This window comes from Lissotriton vulgaris, chromosome 7 (genome assembly GCF_964263255.1).
Source record: "Lissotriton vulgaris chromosome 7, aLisVul1.2, whole genome shotgun sequence".
Lineage (NCBI taxonomy): Eukaryota > Metazoa > Chordata > Amphibia > Caudata > Salamandridae > Lissotriton > Lissotriton vulgaris.
The window spans coordinates 853,380,076-853,401,245 of record NC_141695.1 but is presented as its reverse complement, the minus strand read 5'-3'; the positions used below and the strand labels follow the sequence as shown (position 1 = coordinate 853,401,245).

General features: G+C 43.6%; 1 protein-coding gene across 1 annotated transcript in view; it reads right to left on the bottom strand.

Annotated features, from left to right (window-relative positions):
• ADAM19 (ADAM metallopeptidase domain 19) overlaps positions 1-21,170 on the bottom strand; it is a 451,105-nt gene that overhangs the window by 117,772 nt on the left and 312,163 nt on the right. The window contains exons 11-13 of the mRNA XM_086931224.1: positions 18,773-18,912; positions 14,205-14,382; positions 13,888-13,977 (exon numbers count right to left, since the gene is read on the bottom strand). Coding sequence (XP_086787350.1) covers positions 13,888-13,977; positions 14,205-14,382; positions 18,773-18,912 — 408 coding nt within the window. The remainder of the gene's footprint in view (positions 1-13,887; positions 13,978-14,204; positions 14,383-18,772; positions 18,913-21,170) is intronic.

Here is a 21,170-nt window from a genome sequence, read left to right as displayed (position 1 = left end):
GGGGACTGGAGTTAGAATATAAAATTATACTTACCACTATCCAGCACCTCTAAGCGCTATGCGTTGTAACGGTATTAGTTGTAAATACCGCGTTGTAATGGTATGCGTGGTAAAAGTATGTGTTGTAACGTCATACATCCTATTGGGCCGTCTGTGTAAAAAAAGTGATGGCCACCCTGCATGCAGCCTCCCGCCAAGCCCGAAGGCAGGTCCAGTCCCAGGGGCAAAGGCAGGGTTATCAACTATCGATGTCAGGAAAGATGGGAAGGTGGGTAATTGCCCTCTGCCGGAACAGCCATCCCTCAAGAAAGTCCTTTTAAACTGCAGCCTGTGCAGATGACATTTTATCACTGATCGTGAAGATTTGGTCATACCAGCTCTTATTGACACTATCTCAGCTTACGCAGTTGTATCTGCTTATTGCCTAAACAGGGATGAATCTGAAGTCCGCTGGTAAATGTTCTCTGCACTAACAATGCACTGGAAAACTCACGCTTAGCTTGGCAGATAGTTTTCATAAAATACTTAGGCCTCAAATTTAATGACGATTTGCTGGAATCTACTTTGCATAACAAGACCCTAATACTCCAAACAAAGAAACATATTATAGAAACTTGGTCTATAATATTCTAGACCTGGCTGGGCAGAGATAAATCCATCATGACGATCATACTGAAATAGTTAACTTTTTTACCTAGCATGCTTCCTACTAATTGTTCAGAAGAGTTTTTTGTTAACATTGACGCGCATTTCAACAAATTCCTCTGGAATGGAAACAGAAAGCAAATGTCACAAAATGAGACTACCAAAAGATATGGGAGGGGTAAACATAGCAGTTTTTATTTTCTACTCCTTTCTTTATCCTTACTTTACTCTTCTGACACATTCAATCGTGATCCAGGAAACAAGTAGTACATAGTTTGATGTTTCAAGAGCCAATAACATTTGTCACCATCACCAGTGGTATGGTGACCAGATGTACCAGATTTCCCTGGACAGCCACGATTTTCAGAGGACTGACACTTTTCCTAATTTTGAATACATGTCCTAGATCAGCCCACAAAAAGTTAATGCGGTGTGGGTTCACTGCGTGGACCCCCTGGGCCGATTCTGGCCGTGGCGACCCCATCTCCTGGGGCCTGGCCAATTATTGGAAGGGGATGGGGCCACATGGCCCCCATCCCTGGGCCAATTTCACCCGAGGTGACCCCATCCCCATATTGGGGGAGGAGGGCCGCATGGCCTCCCCTCACTGTGCTGATTTCAGACCCAGGGACCCCATCCCTTGGGTCCCAGCCTCTTGCTCCTGGGTGTCCTAGAGCCCACCCAGGGCATCCAGGGACCACTGTTGGGAATGGCTGGGAGAGCCTCAATGCCCCCACAGCCTCCAGCGGAAGTCAGCATAGCCCCCACATGTTGGGAGCAGCCAAAAATGCAGCTCCCTGTGTGTGGAGCAATTCTTTCATCTGTTTCCCTGCCTCCATGACAGCGAGCAGGGAAACAGATGAAAACTCAGCTTCCAGCAAGCAGGAGCAGTTTGATAGCTTCCGCTTGCTGGGAGAGGAGTTAGTGTTGGCTCTTGCTTGGCGGGAGCTGTCACAGCTCCACCATGTAAAAGAAAACTGCTGTCTCCCGAGGGTGGGCACCTCGGGAGATAGAAGGAGCCAGCCCTGTGGGACAGTGGTCTCCAGGGCCATTAGTAGCTCCAGGTTGGTGGCAGTGCAGTCCCCCTACTTTCATTTTCAATGGCCTACCCCACTTCTATGTCTAGCGTGTCCTAGTATTTGCTTCTCAAAATCTGGTCACTATTGCTGTTGTTCACCTGAAAGGCAGCTGATACATCTTGATATATATTAAGACAATACCCCTGTGCCAAAGGATAGAATCCAAGCTTGTATGTCAAATCCCACTTTCAGACCATACTTTCCAAAAAGCAAGAGGATGAGCTTTTTTCCTAAAGCCAAGCAAAAAATTTGCATTCCACAATAAGACGGAGGGTTGACCCCTCCCTTCCTGTACACTACCTAAGGATTCTTCTGCCCCCTTCCATACCATCCCAGGCACTGGTGATATCCGGACACAGCAAAATTCCTACACAAAAAATGATATGCATGTACCTTAGTTTGGGATTTAAACCTGGCATTGAGTATTTATTCATTTGCGTCAATTGCGACAATGCAACATGCATACATACCCTAGGGGTGTCAGTTATGTGAAAAGGTTCTACATAAGATCATATGTACTTGTGTACTATGTTTTTATATTGGAACCTGGTTAGTTTATGTTTGCAACATTTTCCCCTCGGTCCTACAATTTCCAAAATCAAGTGAAGCTTTTGAATTGGACTACCTTTAGTGTGAACCGCTGAGGGAATGTGTTCAGTTTAATTCAAGACAACAAAATATCACCCTATGGACATTCTGCTCTGTCCAACTCATTTACATACCCAGCAGGGGCACAGCTCCAGACCCAAGTGAGTGCCCTAACTCTTCAGCCTCAAGGGTAAGGGGCTCCGAAGGCCAAGCGCCTTCCTCCAAACCAGAGCTTCAATAGCATCAAGATCGGAGATGTTGCACCCAGCAATACCTTGTCCAAATTACCCATCATGTATGGGAAACTGGAATATCCCCCGAGTACACAATGAACATTGTCTAAACGTCCCGTCACAATACAGACGGATCTCTTTTTTGCAAAAAAACATAGAAAACCGAATGAATGCACCCAGATTAACCACGGAAATCCCTGCAATCAATGTTCAACATCCTGAGATATGTTAGCTAGTTCAGGGAGCCACTAAACTTCAATATGTCGCCCTATGCAAGGGAACGGCAGAGATTTGTTTCCACTGGGAACAGCTGGGAAACGTTTTGATGCTTCAACTTAGCCAGAAAGACTTTTTAAGTACGCCCCCCCTTCCTGTCCACCCCCACAATTAGAGGAAGGAGCCTCGTAGGCCTTGATCACTGTGAGGACAAACATCTGTTTTGTGTAATAGCGGGACACCTGGCTTAATATTTGTATTTGTGTGTTTGGATTGTGGTCTCACTGAGGCTTGCTGAACATGTGCACTGTATTTAAAAAACGGCTACTCCCAGACCTCTCCCATCAGCCCTTTTCCCATGGGACTGGCTAACTACATTTTGGCATGTCAGGCATCTTGCAATGAGGAGTAACAAAATAACCCTACCAATTGCATCGAAAGTTAACGGCACATGGGAAGTAGCCTGGTTACTAGGAGCAGCGTCTTGTCACTGTAAAAAAGGGCACGTTGAAGCATGGGACATTTGGGGAGACTGGAGAATTGCTTTCGACCAAAGAAAGGTACATGTTTGATTCCCTCCCTTTAAATACCCCTTCCCGGTCATTGTTCTACAAACCACTTGAGAATCTGACAGGACAGAAGGAACTCTGGCCAATTATTAGAAGGGGATGGGGCCACATGGCCCCCATCCCTGGGCCAATTTCACCCGAGGTGACCCCATCCCCATATTGGGGGAGGAGGGCCGCATGGCCTCCCCTCACAGTGCTGATTTCAGACCCAGGGACCCCATCCCTTGGGTCCCAGCCTCTTGCTCCTGGTTGTCCTAGAGCCCACCCAGGGCATCCAGGGACCACTGTTGGGAATGGCTGGGAGAGCCTCAATGCCCCCACAGCCTCCAGCGGAAGTCAGCATAGCCCCCACATGTTGGGAGCAGCCAAAAATGCAGCTCCCTGTGTGTGGAGCAATTCTTTCATCTGTTTCCCTGCCTCCATGACAGCGAGCAGGGAAACAGATGAAAACTCAGCTTCCAGCAAGCAGGAGCAGTTTGATAGCTTCCGCTTGCTGGGAGAGGAGTTAGTGTTGGCTCTTGCTTGGCGGGAGCTGTCACAGCTCCACCATGCAAAAGAAAACTGCTGTCTCCCGAGGGTGGGCACCTCGGGAGATAGAAGGAGCCAGCCCCGTGGGACAGTTTTCTCCAGGTCCATTAGTGGCTCCAGGTTGGTGGCAGTGCAGTCCCCCTACTTTCATTTTCAATGGCCTACCCCACTTCTATGTCTAGCGTGTCCTAGTATTTGCTTCTCAAAATCTGGTCACTATTGCTGTTGTTCACCTGAAAGGCAGCTGATACATCTTGATATATATTAAGACAATACCCCTGTGCCATAGGATAGAATTCAAGCTTGTATGTCAAATCCCACTTTCAGACCATACTTTCCAAAAGCAAGAGGATGAGCTTTTTTCCTAAAGCCAAGCAAAAAATTTGCATTCCACAATAAGACGGAGGGTTGACCCCTCCCTTCCTGTACACTACCTAAGGATTCTTCTGCCCCCTTCCATACCATCCCAGGCACTGGTGATATCCGGACACAGCAAAATTCCTACACAAAAAATGATATGCATGTACCTTAGTTTGGGATTTAAACCTGGCATTGAGTATTTATTCATTTGCGTCAATTGCGACAATGCAACATGCATACATACCCTAGGGGTGTCAGTTATGTGAAAAGGTTCTACATAAGATCATATGTACTTGTGTACTATGTTTTTATATTGGAACCTGGTTAGTTTATGCTTGCAACATTTTTCCCTCGGTCCTACAATTTCCAAAAACCAAGTGAAGCTTTTGAATTGGACTACCTTTAGTGTGAACCGCTGAGGGAATGTGTTCAGTTTAATTCAAGACAACAAAATATCACCTTATGGACATTCTGCTCTGTCCAACTCATTTACATACCCAGTAGGGGCACAGCTCCAGACCCAAGTGAGTGCCCTAACTCTTCAGCCTCAAGGGTAAGGGCTCCGAAGGCCAAGCGCCTTCCTCCAAACCAGAGCTTCAATAGCATCAAGATCGGAGATGTTGCACCCAGCAATACCTTGTCCAAATTACCCATCATGTATGGGAAACTGGAATATCCCCCGAGTACACAATGAACATTGTCTAAACGTCCCGTCACAATACAGACGGATCTCTTTTTTGCAAAAAAACACAGGAAACCAAATTAATGCACCCAGATTAACCACGGAAATCCCTGCAATCAATTTTCAACATCCTGAGTTATGTTAGCTAGTTCAGGGAGCCACTAAATTTCAATATATCGCCCTATGCAAGGGAACGGCAGATATTTGTTTCCACTGGGAACAGCTGGGAAACGTTTTGATGCTTCAACTTAGCCAGAAACACTTTTTAAGTACGACCTCTCTTCCTGTCCAACCCCACAATTAGAGGAAGGAGCCTCTTGGGCCTTGATCACTGTGAGGACAAACATCTGCTTCGTGTAATAGTGGGACACCTGGCTTAATATTTGTATTTGTGTGTTTGGATTGTGGTCTCACTGAGGCTTGCTGAACATGTGCACTGTATTTAAAAAACTGCTACTTCCAGACCTCTCCCGTTAGCCCTTTTCCCATGGGACTGGCTAACTACATTTTGGCATGTCAGGCATCTTGCACTGAGCAGTAACAAAATAACTCTACCAATTGCATGGAAAGTTAGCGGCACATGGGAAGTAGCCTGGTTACTAGGAGCAGCGTCTTGTCACTGTAAAAAAGGGCACGTTGAAGCATGGGACATTTGGGGAGACTGGAGAATTGCTTTCGACCAAAGAAAGGTACATGTTTGATTCCTTCCCTTTAAATACCCCTTCCCGGTCATTGTTCTACAAACCACTTGAGAATCTGACAAGACCGAAGGAACTCTACTGCAAGAACTGGTTCAAGATGGTAACCAATCAATCTCCTGAATGACTCCGAGGGACAAACGAGTCTGCAACTGCTGGAAGTACTGTGATCTGCTTGGAGTGCCTTCTGCTTGGACTATACCTACGAGGTAATTCCCACGGATGACAGAAAGATCCTAGGAGAAAAGTCCTGCAGCTCTTCATCAAGAAGACTTTGTCTGTGAGCCGGCATCATGTATCTAAACAGGTTCTGTCCCTAACCTGTCACCAGACATTCTACCTTGGCGTAGATTTGAACCTCCCGATCCCGGACTCCATCATGGCTCACTTTGTACCGCAACCATATTGAACATAGGCTTGAGGATGATTCAAGGCACCTTTTTTTGCCACTTCATTGTCCTGCTGTGAGTACTTGGCTAGAACCACCCTTAATCTCCCTGGGGATGCTTTTTACTTCGTGATCTTGACTAAACATTTCTCTTTTCTCAATAAACTTGGGTTCCATCTTCAAGTACTTTATACATTTTGGCTACACTATGGTGTCAATTGTGACACGTGCTGTTTCTCCTAAAGGGTATCATTGATGCTCAAGCTGTGATACCAAAGTAGTACCAAATAGACTTTTGGAGAAACATGTTTATCTCGCCATTTTTTTTTAAGGATCCCTCTTGCCCCCATGTTCGATTTTCCTTTGTCTCACCACAATTTAGGACTGAACCTGCCATACAGTAGGACTGCTGGTGGATAGTAGGAAGCCTGGAAAATTGGACTGGTTGAGCGATTCTGACTATGTGTCCCCAAAAACAGTTTAGGAAGCATCACACAATTGTCTCACCGGCACACACATGATTTGCTGTTTTTGAGGAATAATGCTCTCCTCAGAACAGCTTCTAAAACATATGTGCCTGTTACTAGCCCAGCACGTTAGATAAAACATCAATCATGTCCACCCAAAGTCCTGGAATACCCTTCAAGGGGAACATCCTTTACAACGCGGATGTTACACCGCAGTTCCCTTACGACGCAACTTTTACAACGCAAGTTGTAACAACGAATTACGCTGGGGGGCGCTCCAGGATAGTAAATAGTTTAATTTACTATCCAACTCCTTCCCTACTATCTACGGGGACTGGAGTTGGAATAGTAAATTAAACTATTCACTGTTCAGCCCCCAACAACGCAAGTCATGGTAACGACTTGCGTTGTAAAACATGCGTTGTAAAGTACTGCAATGTAAAACATCGCGTTGTAACGACATACATCCACCCTTCAACCCCATATTGTGTGCAATAAATCACTCCCATCCCTGGAGTCCCCCTGCTTTCCGTGCCCCATCTCAGAGAAGTCATTTATTTTTCTGAGCATTTTTCTACTATATGTTCGGTGTAGGTAAATATACAGATTTAGTCAAAATCTAGCAGAAGTAGTCACTTCCCAGGGTCCCATTTTCCCTTTTGAATTTCTCCTCCATAACTCTCCCAGATATACTTCCCATTTCTTTCCAAATTTTCCAAAGACGTCTGTAGATTTGACCTTAAAATTCTGAAGGTTAGATTTAAATCCACATGTTCAGAACATGAAACATCAGCTGTAAATGTGTTCTGTACCGAGATAGCTGACTAATTACAGTGTGACCTGTAAAAATGTGAACAATCGAATAGAAGACACCATTCACCATTAAATTACATGAAGTTAAATGTTGTCGATGTGAATACCCCTCCCCTTTACATTATATCATTGCAGATTGCAACGAAAGGACTAACAATATACAAGAGAATTTAGCTTTGTAAAAATGAGGAATACATTTTAAGACCAGGCCTTCACAAAAACTAGTTTGCACAGGATATTTGTCGTCAAAATTTGCTTTATATAAACGAAAATACTCTGATAAAATATTTGAAAGACATACCACAGTAAGGGAAAATATTATCCTTGCAAAAACAATATTCCAATCATATCCTTGATTGTAATATTCTACGAATGGTTAAGTTTCCAGGAAAGCAGATACACTTTTGAAGTTGAGGAAGCAAAAGAAGACTATGTTGTAAGGGCTCGGTTAGTTTGAATAACCAAGCAATCACCAGTGTTTGGCTGACCATACTTAAAGAGATAAGCTCACTAGTGATCCTTTGCCACCCAAACCGATTAGGAACGCAAGTGTCTTCGCTCCTTTGTTTGCGGCAATCATCAACGCTTCCTTTGAAGGTACCTTGGTGCCAGAGGGGCTGGGTTGATATGATACCAAAATAAATATAAAGAAAACACTCTGAATTCTAAAATTCCTTTCTGGGCAAAACATTAGGAAAAGTGACAACAGTTCAAATGTGGGATTCTTGGAAAAAGCCTATTCAGAGTGATTGACAGTCAGGCATTCATACAGGTAGAAGCAGCGAAATAGCTCATTCTGATATGAGAATAACTCTTCACTGAGGCAGGCAAGGGTAGCACAGTACTGCTTGTGATTTTTAGCCTGTCTGATACGACTGACCATGAGCTTATGATAATATAGCAAATGAATCCGTGTTGAGAACCTTGGATATTATATTGTCTTCAGTCATTTCTGTCTCATAGAAAGTCAGATATGTATTGTCCTTAATGAAATGAAACAGAGGAAACAATTTACCAAATTTCACGCAACGCCTTTAAAAAATTAAAAAATTGTGTAGCACTAGATTTAGCAAGTGTCACAAGAAGATGATGTAATTTGACACACTTACACTAAAAATGGCTTATTTGCCTGGTGCTAAACATAATTTAGCCATTGAGCCACAGTGCAACGACAAGAAAGTTAAGAATTGCCTGAGTTTTGTAGTCGATACACATCTTCCAGTACAAACCTATACACAGTCATCCAAGAGTAAATTGTGTAGTATGTGTAATTTTGTGAACATCACCTGTATTACATATGAAAATGTCACTGGACATGGCTTATGCTCAATCTTTGTGCCACTAGGGTTCTATACAAACCCAAAGCACACTCCTTTGCTTAATTTTAGTCGATTTAGCATTGCCGGGTTTTCAAGGGGCATTTGTTGTTTCCATTTCACACAGTTTGTAAACACTTTGCAACAGTTAGACCTCCTTTCAGAGGGCCATGGAGCATGTAAGGGATACTGGGCCCAACCGTGGTGTTTGAGGGCTTTCACTCCTGACGTCCCGGGGCCCAACATACTATGGATCCTATGCAACAGATCCGAGTACCCCTTCTGCACTTCACTCTTAGTGGTAGCTGTGGATGAGCAGTCAAAGGTTCCCTCGGGGGGAGGGGGAGTGTAGATACAGGTTAAGTGAACAGGGCTCATAACTCACAGTGCACACAGTACAAACAATAAATCAATGTCCAGTAAAATACTTACTTTTATAAGAAAATTAAGTATTTTATTTCTAGCTCTAAACATTTAAAGGAATAACGACATTCATTAGCAAAAATACAATCCACTTGAGCCCCTGGCGCTAGTAGTGGTCAGGCAAATCCCTGGCCTACCCTCTTTCTTAAAACATGGTCAGGGTTATTCCCCATTCACTGGTGGCCACATCCAGGGATCACTTACTAGACGGGCTGTACTTGAGAGTTCCCCTTTGAATCCCTAAATATTAGTCAAATGGGTCTACTGTAACAGGACCTTTAGCAGCAAGTCCCCTGGGGCCCTAAAGACTTTGCTCCAGTCTTACCTGCTATGGCGGTATGGAAGCCCTCAGCAGTGCAGTGAGTGCCCTCTCCATGCTCACAAGTCTGGATGCTGTTTGGTGAAGTTGGGCTGCCCACAGTACACGTAGCAGCACCCTGCATGCTGTAGCTCTCTCCCACAAGCAGCACTACTGGTTGGGTACAGTGATTAGAGCTGCCCCAGCTCATCAAATAGAGGTAAGTCACTCTTCCCCTCTCTTTGGGGGAGTCTATCCTCTGGTTCCTGAATGGAGCTCAAAGAGGTTGCGGGGTCTCTGGCAGTGTCCTTGCGATCCTTGGGAAATCAGTCAGGTGCAGGTCTCAGTTTGCTGGCTTGCCCCGCTGGTCACAGCTGCACTTCTTCTGTCCGGGCCACGACCCAAAACTCTTGTCCACAGTGGTACCGGCAGCCCCTCTTGGAAAATGGGGTTGCCACAGTTCTTGCAGTCTTGTACAGGCTCTTCTGGTGCAAATGCCCTCACCATGGCAGGCCCTTCTGGCATACAGCAGTGGTGGCACATCGAGCGAGTGCTGCGGGCGGTGAGGCGGTCGGGGGTGGGGGAGGGTGGGGGGTAGTAAACTCCGACATACGGCCGAACGGCATTGCAGCAATGCCATTTAGTGTGTGCAATGTAATTCGTTTTATTTATTTACTTACTTACCTCCATTCTGCCGTATGCCGGAGTTTACTATCCCCCACCCTGCCCCTCCCCCGCCCCACTTCACCGCCCCGCAGCACTCCTTCGACGAGCCACCACTGGCAAACAGGGATGCCAATAAAAAGGGGGCACAAGCCTCAACACTGAGGTCAACAGTAGCCCCCTTGGGCATATAGGGTCACTACAAGGAAAAGGTGCAGGCCTAGCACTCCCCACATTGCGCTTCTTGCACAGCAGTCCTCTCCTGGCATACGGGGGTCGCCAGACCATTCTTGCATATGGGCAACGACCCGATCAGTGTGCAGCCAGTCTCCTCACACCTCGCTCAGGGAGTCCTCTCGGTAGGGCTCCCCTTCCTCCAATGCTCTCCTCTTCCTCACAGGGCTCTACTCTTGGCAAGTAGGCAGGCACTTGTGCTCCAGGGTAGGTGATTTTGTTTTTTCCTGAGTGATGTCCCCTCGCCCAGCAGGGAGACTAGCAGGCCTTGGCCCCCAGTCCTGGTCACAGGCAGAAGTCTATCAGAGCTTTCCCTTCTCACACACCCAGTCTGGCTGCGTGGCAGATGACACATTTGAGGGTCTCAATTTCCCCTTCTTATAGTCCATTTCCAGATACCAAATGTGATTTAGGTTATGAGTCTTTGAAGTTTTATGTTGGGGTTCTACTTCTTTTGAAGATACATGTTTCCTTTTCTTCTTTCCTATTGAAAGGATGTCTGTCACAGCAAGCAAGACTCTGAAGCTGACCGGCCCACAACACAGTTCATGGGAGTGTCCAGAGTTCACACCTGGATGTCAGAAACAGTGAAATCTACACCAAAGGTTTAATCCTGGGCGCCCAGCCCTACTTCTTATGATTCCTTTATCAGCCCTATCTCGTTCTTGAGATTTGCCAAGGCCCTTTCCTTGTAATCTATCACTGAATCAAAGAGTAAACTTTTGAAGTGTGAGGGGAGAGTCTCTTCCTCCCTTCTTCCAGAGTGTGTCCCACCCAGCTTACAGGAATGTAGCAATACACAAATCTGCCTGTAGGATTCCTCTGCTCCTCACGTTTTCACCAGACAATCCTGGGCTTTCCAAAATGGAACCAGGGTCCCCCCATTTGAGTGGAGGAGTGTCGCCCCACTTACCAAAATGCGCACAAAATGCCCCACTGATGAAAAATAAAATGGTAATAAACTTAATTTATTATAATTTTATTTTTCAATCACCTGTCCGAAACTGAGGTTCAGGACAGGGTGAGGCTTGCAGAGTGATGGCAACCGGGAAGAGGGATGGCTGCCTAGGCACTTTTTAAAGTGTGCTTGTCCCTTTGGCCGGCCAGCCATGCACGCTTTGAAAGCTCTAACCCAGCTGCTTTAAAACAGCCGAGTTAGAGCAAGTGCAGGGCTCCAGTACCCTTGGAAGCGCCCAGAGCGTCCGCTTCTGGCACTGCTCTCATGCTGATGAGACCAGCAGCAGGATTTTTTAGGGGTGTTGCTGAGGGTCCTGCTCTGGAGACAGAGATGAGCAGAAGACCAGAACGACAAGGAGCTTCATTCAAGTAAGTGCCTTTCTATTTATATTCTTGTCATCCACCAATTTGCCCCCCCCCTGTCTAGTGCTGCCAGCCATGACTGATGTAATGTATCATTGCAGTCACGCTTGCACTCAGTGTACATTCACAGCAAACTTGCTCTCCAGGACTGTCACCTCCATGCATTGCGCCACTACTGACACAGATCCACCCAGCACACACATTCTAACTGTGTGCACTGTTCAGTATGTTAGCCTCTCTGTATTGTACTAAGGTAAGCTATTTGCAAACATACCACTGCCAGCACATACGCACTCACCCTGTACGTGCTGTGCAACACTTCATCCTTCATATATTGAACTTCACACACCACACATATACCAAGCACGTTTTCCTTGCGCTCACACTGCACAGCACTACATCTCTCCTGCAATGTATTCCTTGCATGCATACATACACTCATTACATGCACTAACCACACATATACTGCACAGTACTGCTCTTTCCCTGTACTGTACCCTTCCCAGGTGCACGCGCATCCAGCACACTGTCATTACTCCTGCACTGCATAGTACCCCACATCTATCTCATGTGGGCCAAGAATGAGTTAAGCACACAGCAACATAACTTTTAAAAAGGTGAGTGATCCTGTAGGCCTCACTCCAGTTACACAGGGTAAAAAGGACCTGTTCAGTCCTACGGATTCCGACACGGTATGCTGCCACCACAGCCTTGTGCTACTTAACTCCTTGTGAAGGAGGTCGCAAAAAAGGGATCTTACTGTGAATGGATTTTCCAACTGTAAAACCTGCATTTTATCTAGTCTATTGATGACATTGGGGCCATGGCAGGAAGTTGGGGTAGGGTACTGTTGATTTGGTCTCCAAGGAGATACAGAAAGAGTTTTATAATGTGATTGGACATGTTTCACGCAGGTATGGCTTAATATCGTGCTAGTGATATAACGCCGCCGGGCCCTATGGGGTGTTGGCTATCAGGCTGTGTTATTCCATCTGATATGTTGCTATGTAGCGCTGCCGGCCTTCCGGGTTGTGGATTCACAGCTGTGTATTCTGTGTTATGTGCAATAAAGGTTTTTGAAATTTAAAAAATAAATAAATAAATAGTCTATTGGTGACAAAGGATTACTGCTATAGTTTTAGAGTAAGCATCGGGGTTGGAGCATATTGTCAATATGGTGATGAGAGACCTGAGGGGAGGGCAGGTGTGGAAAAGAAGGCTGAAGTCAAAGCTAAACTGAGAGGAATCAAGGATGACAAAGTATCTGTTCTTTACTACTGATCACTACACGGTATGCTGCCACCACAGCGCTCATGCCTCTTAACTCCTGGTGAAGGCGGTAGCCTTCCCCCACTATGAGGGTAGTGCTTTGGTCATCCCTCCTGCACCAAAAAGGCCACAATACATGAGATAGGCCAATATCATTGCGCACACACATGTTCTGTGTTTACCTATGACAAAATAATCAGCATTAGGGATCCAGAAAACAGTACAATTGGGCACTCAGGGCAGAGGTACATGTTGTTTACCATGGAGAGGACTTTTCAGTTCCAACATAAATCCAATGCTGAGACAGTGCTATGCTCATATCAACTCTCACAGTAAAAAACCTTCTGTGTTTAAAAGTTGCTCATCTTTGCTGTTTGCATCACAAAGCATTCCTTTGAGGCACACAAGGGTCCAGACTAAAGTTTAATCACTGAGATTGTAACTGGGGTGCTCCACATAGCTCACCTCCATCCCCACATTTGTTTAACCTGCAAATATAACTCCTATATGATTTGTAAACACAGAAAACTGTTGCCACACATTACATCCTGGATATATGCTAATTGGGAAGCCCTAATCAGCAATACAACAATCATGCAGTAGGGTCAAAAAAATGAAATTTCATATTCAAGTCCCGAATGTAGAAGTTCACATTGAGGATAAGGAAATCTGTACCCTCTCAAACTGCAAAGCTTTAGGGGTTACTTAAGATCCTGTCCTATCTGTTATGATAAGGGAATAACTGATCCACATTGGTAAGAGACATTATTGGCCTCCCTTCAGCAGGGCATGATGGGAGGACAAGCAGAGGATTGTGGTCAGACAGCTGTAGTGAATAGGGAATAGAAGACACTAGAGATAAAGGAAAAAAAGGTGACAGATGGAAATTGGATAAAAAGGGTTACAGTGAAAACTAGGACCAGGCTGAGCTAAGGGATATGGATGTTGAGATGAAGGCTTAGATAGTAGGGAGGTGCAGGGAAGCTGGAAAGAAGACATCAATATATAAGTGTTATCAGGGTGTCCCAAGTGCCATGGGATCTGTGATGACAAGCAAAGATGATCAATGGGGGTTGTAACATGAATGAGATCTCTTACCCGGCACTGCTGACAGCAGATCCCATGAGCACACTCAGCCCCATGAATCAATGTGCAGTTACTGGCATGACAGCAGGGGTTGGTGCATTCCTGAGAAACAGACAAAGGCATTTAGTGACAATTTGGCACAAGTGCACAAAAACACATACATCAACAAAAAACAAAAACTATGAAATAAAAGTGCCCAGAGAGCAGTGGAGGAAATTAAGCACTTTATATGGTGCACAACCAGCCTATATAGCACGGGTTCAGTGTGCAGGAAACAAAATAAGGCAATGCTGGAGTAGGAGAAGTATTTGTAATGGAAAGGTTGTTACCTCCTCCTCACCACAGTCACACTCCTCGCCATCTTCCAGGTACCCGTTGCCGCAGCGGGAGCCGCCATACATTGTGCTTGTGTCAGGCCTGTTGGACAGGCACATCCCACCACCTGTCAGCAAGTAGCGGTCCAACTGCTTTCGGTTGCACTTGTTGAACACTCTAGGGAACGGGTGCCTGTGAGGAGAGGATGGCAGTCTCAGAGGTCTGTAGTGCCTGTTTTTGTGCTCATAGCTGAACTCTACTTGAGATGCAGACTGGTTAAGGGATGGCTGAAGACAACTCCCATGATACCTCAGCCCTTTCATATGGTAGTGGAAGCTATAAAATGTGAAGTCATTGTGTAGATCAGTGGTTCTTAATACGTGAGGGTCCGCAACTGCTTAGAAAATTCAATAATATTAACAGGTTTATAAAGTTATATATAACAAGGAGCAAAATGGAAAAAAGAAAATTTTAAGACGTTCTGGAAATGTGAAGGAATTTAAAATTAGAGGCTAAAAATGAAGATAGTATCCTCAGATTGTTCGTGGGAACAGTGCAAGTGCATCAAACAGAAAGTAGTACAGATGATGAGTGGCCTCAATTGAATTTAGAAAAGCACCAACCTTCTCAATAAAATTTATATTTTTCCATTAATTTGTTTGTGAATTAAATAAAAGATTTCATCATTTGTGTACCTAATTGGTGAATGCTTGCTCCTGTATTTTATTAAGTTGCTTTGCTGTTCAAATTCATTGAAAATGGTTAGGGCAGGGTCCCTGGCTTCCAGTAATGAATCAGTGGCGGTACGGGGATTCCAAACATGATTCAATAGGCGTCCCTGGATTCCAGTAATAATGATTAAATGAAGGTCCACAGAAGTCAAAAGATTAAAAACCACTGGGGTAGGGAAAGAAACAGACAGGAAGTGAACCACGTGGAGAAAGTGCATTCCAAGGTGGAGATGACCGTGGAAGTTTCAGGCCAGCCCCAAACTTGAAAGCCTGTGAGTATTCATAAACCATTTTCCCAAGAAACTAACCATCATTTTAAATTTGGGTATACATCTACTTAGGAAAAAAATAACCAAATCCTACGTTTCATGCAAATGAATGGTGTTTTCCAAAGTGAAAATTGCTGAAATGTTACTTAGCCATTTAAATAAAATAAATTGTTAATTCTGGAACAGTGCAGAATCCGTAAAAAAACATAATTTTTAGGTAAAATGCATGTCAATTAATTGTTTGTATGATCTGTGACATTGACCAGAATAATTATTCAACCCTGCAAAATCCCTCACTGTTCTTAATTTAACAACACTGGTGCTCTTATTCAAAAGTTAAAGCATTACCTAGTTTCAGTAAATATGTAAAGAATATTAGTAAAAAGAAATTTGTATGACATTTCTCATAAAACTATTTCAGACAATATCGTTCACCATGTCCAGTGAAATGAATCATGTTAGGCGGGCCACAGGACGTGCCCAGGTTGCTGGAACTCACATATGGTGGTTGGAGATGTTTATTACTGATGTCCTGGGGCCCATCCTACTACGGCTCTCCAAACAGGGCCATGTACACCCCTACCACACAGGAGTCTCAGGTTAATGAGGGCAGGCAGCACAAGCCCTCTCTAAGGAGTAGGATGGGGGTAGAGACTCACAACTCAGCAGTCAAAAAATAGTCACAATAAGTCAGTGTCCATCTTGTCAGTGTCCAGTCCAGTGCTTTTCTTTTTAGAAAAGAGCTATTATCACACCAAAACGTAATGCGATATATCGTGTTGGGGGTGACATGAATGTGCATGTTAACCAAAGTGTTCATAGATGTTGTGACTTTAACTTGACTCTCATTGATTCACATCCAATTTCACAATTGTATTGCTCTTTATTCCGGTTCTCCTTAATTTGGTGTCAGAATTTGTCAATTCATAGCACCTTAGCATTAGAACTGATGGATTTACGAGCTCGCAGCTGTGTAAATCTCATATATCCTTCATAACTAGAGCGATTTTCTCCAAATTACAATGAAGCCACCAAAAAGTGTAGATAGCAAGGAAGAAAACCTCCATTCTCTAAGCCTACCTTAAAACGCAAGAAAAGGTTACACATATTTAATCGCAAATTTTGAAAGTAGGGATAAGAATTAATTTTAAGTGACAAATAATATACTTTAAATGTAAAATTGAGATTTCTGTAGTAATGTACACTCTGTTTGGCACCTGAAATGCACAAAATGGCCCCTCTTTAAATGAATTCTCAGAAGAGCACCCCCTTATGGTGACGCTAAATGACGAAAGAGACTAACTGAGCAGAAATAGCAGAGGCCTGCTCATCCAGTGCTTTACTTTTTTTGGGTGATGTAAGGGCCAATTTTGTGCAAATCATTTAGTACAAACATTTCTTATCGGATAACCGATATGCCTCTGTACACTCATCACCCCTCACATTATATAACATAAATACATGCTTGTTATGTGATGATTATCAACATCATTTTTCCATCCCTAAATGTTGAAAGAAGTGGTTACCATTACCCATTTTAATGGTACACATAATAGTTAATAGATTTAAAATCACATCCAGGGCTGAACTGGGAATGCAAAGCAGCCCTGGCAAATTTTGTCAGACCAGCCCAAGTACGGTGCATAGCGAGTGCAGCGAGCAAGCCTGAACACCACAACGTTGGGGTCCTCTCACCAAGAAAATTTGGAAACAAAATGGGACATTCTACAACACATTTGTCATTATATATTCAATTTGATTAGCTTTTAAAGTATAGAAAATGATGACCCTACTGTGGACCAGGATATGACAATCTTCGTTGAGGCTCTTCAATGATTTTGTCAGTGTCACCCTCCAACAGTGCCTCTCATCTCTCCATAGCCCCTCTCTCCCATGTATTTTATTTGTTTTATAGCATCTCTGATACCAGTGTAGGGAGCCGGAGCTCTTTAAGTTACACCCACATATAGAGAGAATGAATCATACATGTTTATATCAGTGTAGAGAGAATGCTAATTAAGTCACAGAGGACTACAAGGTCAAGGATTCACATGCCATCCATACTGGTAGGCACTTTTTAAGTATGCTTGGGCTGCTGAAGCACAAACTCAGGATTCAGAACATAACACAGTGGTTAGGGTTGTCTTTAATAATAAGAATTTCTTTCTACTCAAACAAAACAGTTTTAGCAACATCAGTAAAATAAAGACTGGGAAAAAAAACGAACTTTCTAACCTGTACCATGCAGCTTGCATGCAGTTCTTTGATGGCAGTTCATAGCTCACTGTGCTAGATTACAATTGCAATTTTTGAACTTCACAGTAAAAAGAATATCTCTATGACAAAAGCAGTAACCCACTGAGCTGTTCACATAAAATATTGTTCTTTGATATGCATGGTACATGTTCTTTGCAGCAGGCATATTAAGACTGTGCTAACTTAGATGTGTCAAAACTGTCACTAGGCAAAACTCCCATCTCTTTCTTTCAGGCACATTAATCACCAGAGTTACCTTGACACTTTTATTGTTGCAGGAAAACTGCGGAATATACAAGGAACTTTTCAGTGCTTTTAAAACTGCTGCATTTGCACTGCTTTTAAAATTGCTGCACTGCTACCAAACCGCCCCCCCCCCCCAGACTTCCAGCCTCCAGAGGAAATGCTTGATGCCCAGTACGGCCAGTCCAAGCTTGATTACACCTAGGGTTGCAGAGCACGTGCCACAGGTCTCGAAACCCCCAAAGCACCATGCTCAGGGTAACCCGATCATTGTATTTATCTAAGCCAAGCAATTAAATGTTCCCATATAGCGAGGCCCTTCTTTTTTCCACGGCTACCCTTCCTGGAGAATATAGCCTTCTCAGTGTGACATCCTGATATTAGTCGGGCCAACCAGTGAGAGAATAATGGGGGATTTGGATCTATCCAAGATGAGGCAATGCAGATGCGCAATATAGTCATTGGCACAAAGATGAGTGCACCTTCACTCTTTCTGCTAAGCTCATCTTGTATTCCTAATAGAACAATCGTGGGGGTTAACTGGATGTTTTGAGAAAGGACTCTGGTAAAATAATCTTGTAACTTTCCCAGCAAAGGTGCAAGCTGGGGGCATGTTGCAAACATGTGTATTGAGTCTGCGCTAAACTCTGAACATCTAGGGCAGAGCGTTCCTGTCCCCGTTCCCCATTTGGCAACTCTGCTAGGAGTAATATATTGAAGAAATGCGGTCTTATACAATTGTGCCTGCAATTTAGCAGATAGTAGGGCACTCTTAGCGGATTGCACAGCCTGATTAAAGGTGCTATAAGGAATACCTGATTATAGTAGATGGACTTTTACTATCAGGAGCAGGGTCTGCGCTGATTTACAAAAGGCGGGCCTCAATATACAGCGAAAAATGATGGCTTGGAATACATCCTACTTATTTAAGCCATTCGAAAGTTGTGGCCAGCTGGAAAACACAGCAATCACTTGGTGGCAACACAAAGTCTAGCACATGCTGTAACACAAGGTCTTAATCAAGAGGGAAGTCAGACAATGGGCAAGAAGATATTTCTCTTGAAAGGACACACAAGGTCTCACCCAGTAGCTGCGGCCATTATACATCCGCCTTCAGCTGCACTCGTCGTGCAGCAACCAGAGGAGTCGTGGCTCATTCCAAAATTGTGTCCCATTTCGTGGGCCATGGTGGAGGCAATACCAATGCTATTATCAGAGTGATCCTGTGGAGAGAGTGAATATTGGGCTTATTGAGATGACACGCAAACAAGGGGGAGCAGCACAGTCAGGGTTTACTAACCAGTGCCGCCTCAACTCATCTCAAGTCCTCCCTGTGTGATCATTTCACTGAATGGTCAATTAGGAACAAAATACAATACTCAATATTTCAGTGATTAAAATGTGAAGACGGATGTCCTCTTAGCAATGTGCAAAAAGAAATGTACTCATTTACCACAAGCGGGTACATTTGCAATATGTGTGGAGGGCGTGCACCCATTGCGCAAGAAGGTTTTCCGCACTCTGTGAAAACAAGGGATGCACTCACTCCTGTGAGGAAGGATGTACTCACCGTGTGTGAGGAGAGAATGCACTCACTATGTCCTGAAAGGATTGTTGGAATGGGAATGCGTCTGGTATACCTCTGTAAACTCTCCTAACCTATATTCTTTCGATTCAGACAAGACACACGGCCACATATCCTCTCTGTGAAACTTCCACCCCACTCCCGTGAAATGTTTACCTCAAGTGAACTGCTCGCCTTAATGTAACCGACTATTCTCTCTGAAGCCCTCATCTTAATCTGGCATCTAGGTAAGGGAGCCATGTGTTAAAAGTGTGGAAAAGAAGGTACCCATGTTTGAGGGATACCAGCCTGAGGTAGGAGGGATGGTAGACATGTGAGAAGGAGGTGGAGCAGTGTGGGGGAGGAAGTCTACATTAGGGGACTGGTAGTGTACTGTTAGAGTGATGTGAGTACTGTGTAAGACGAGACACTCTAGAGTAGTGAAGGTGACAGCTGTGTGTTGGAGGTGTGGAGGTCATGTTAGATGAGGTGGCAGGCTGTCATGTGCGGAGAAGCAGCAGTCATGTGGAAGGAGTGGCAGTCACATGTGGGTGGGATGAATTGTGTATATTTAACAAGGACCCCCTGAGAGTGTGAATCGTATGATTCCTAGGTCAGGGAAAACAATATGTGTGTGAAGTAACAACCTAGGCAATCAACAGTTTTAATTAACTACTTGGTAAAGGATAATAAACAAATAACTACAGCTGGCTAAAAGACATCATATTTTATTCATTTAGTTAAAAACAGAAAACATTTCAATCATTTGACACAAAGTTAAAAATCAAGCAGTTTTGTATTGCAGGCGAAAACACTATAAAAAAGGATTACAATGAACAATAAATTCATAAACTAAGTAAGATGAGTGGCGAAATTATTTGACTCTACGCGCGTTTCGGCGGCCAGCGCCTTCTTCATGGAGTAGCCACGTAATATCTACAAATATAAAAACGTATATCAAATTCACATAATGATATATACATAAACATCACAATCGGACATTTTATCCATTTGTCTTTTAGCAGCCATTTTATAGACAATATTACATTTAAGAATACAAGAGTCTATTAAACATACAAATTTACATATTCCTCTAATGTTGTCATTTCCTTGTTGTTCTTTTTAGATAAAACAGAATGAGTGATTCTAGGTGCGATAGATGGGGAAGTTTACATAGATGTCTATCGCGTTAGTTTAGAAAAAGGGGGAATTTTTAGGTTCATGAGCTTGATTTAAATATATAGTCAGATGTGTTGAATATACTCAAGTGACATATATATATATTTTTTCTCAATTGGTATTTAATAAGAATTGGCGTTACTCTTCTTGATTAAATAAAGGTTATTGCATTTTGCAATATTTATACTGGCCATTGTCTTGTTGATAAGTACTTACTCCTAAATACAATTCTCCTTTCAAGAGACGATCAAATGTAGTTTAGTTGTCTGCTTCTTATTGATAATTCTTTGTTATCAGGAGTCACCTAAGTTGTCAGAGAATAAGCGGAGAAAAAAGGTGCTATTCAGTATTGTTTTCCGATAGGCCCGCTCTTTTTAGTATTTAAGATATTTCATTCCTAGTGTTTTTACCTAGATGGGGTTGACAAAGGATATTAAGCATCCGCCACCGGAGCCCTTATTATAATTGCGAAGTTTGTGGAGTTCCCAACTTCGGCTTTCACACAGTATCCTGGGATGTTATTTTTCCTAGGATATATCTAAAAAGGGAAGATAAAGGCATATTCCTTTTCAGAAAGTGACAATGGATGGATTATTTCTAAGCATAAGACATCTAGGCTTCCAAAATTATGCTTCGTTTCACTCTTACCTATTCGTAATAATACTGTTCTTAAAACCGATATGATCTTTATTGTTTAAAGAGGTGGTCAGTCGGCAGGATTTTTATTATTTCTGGTAA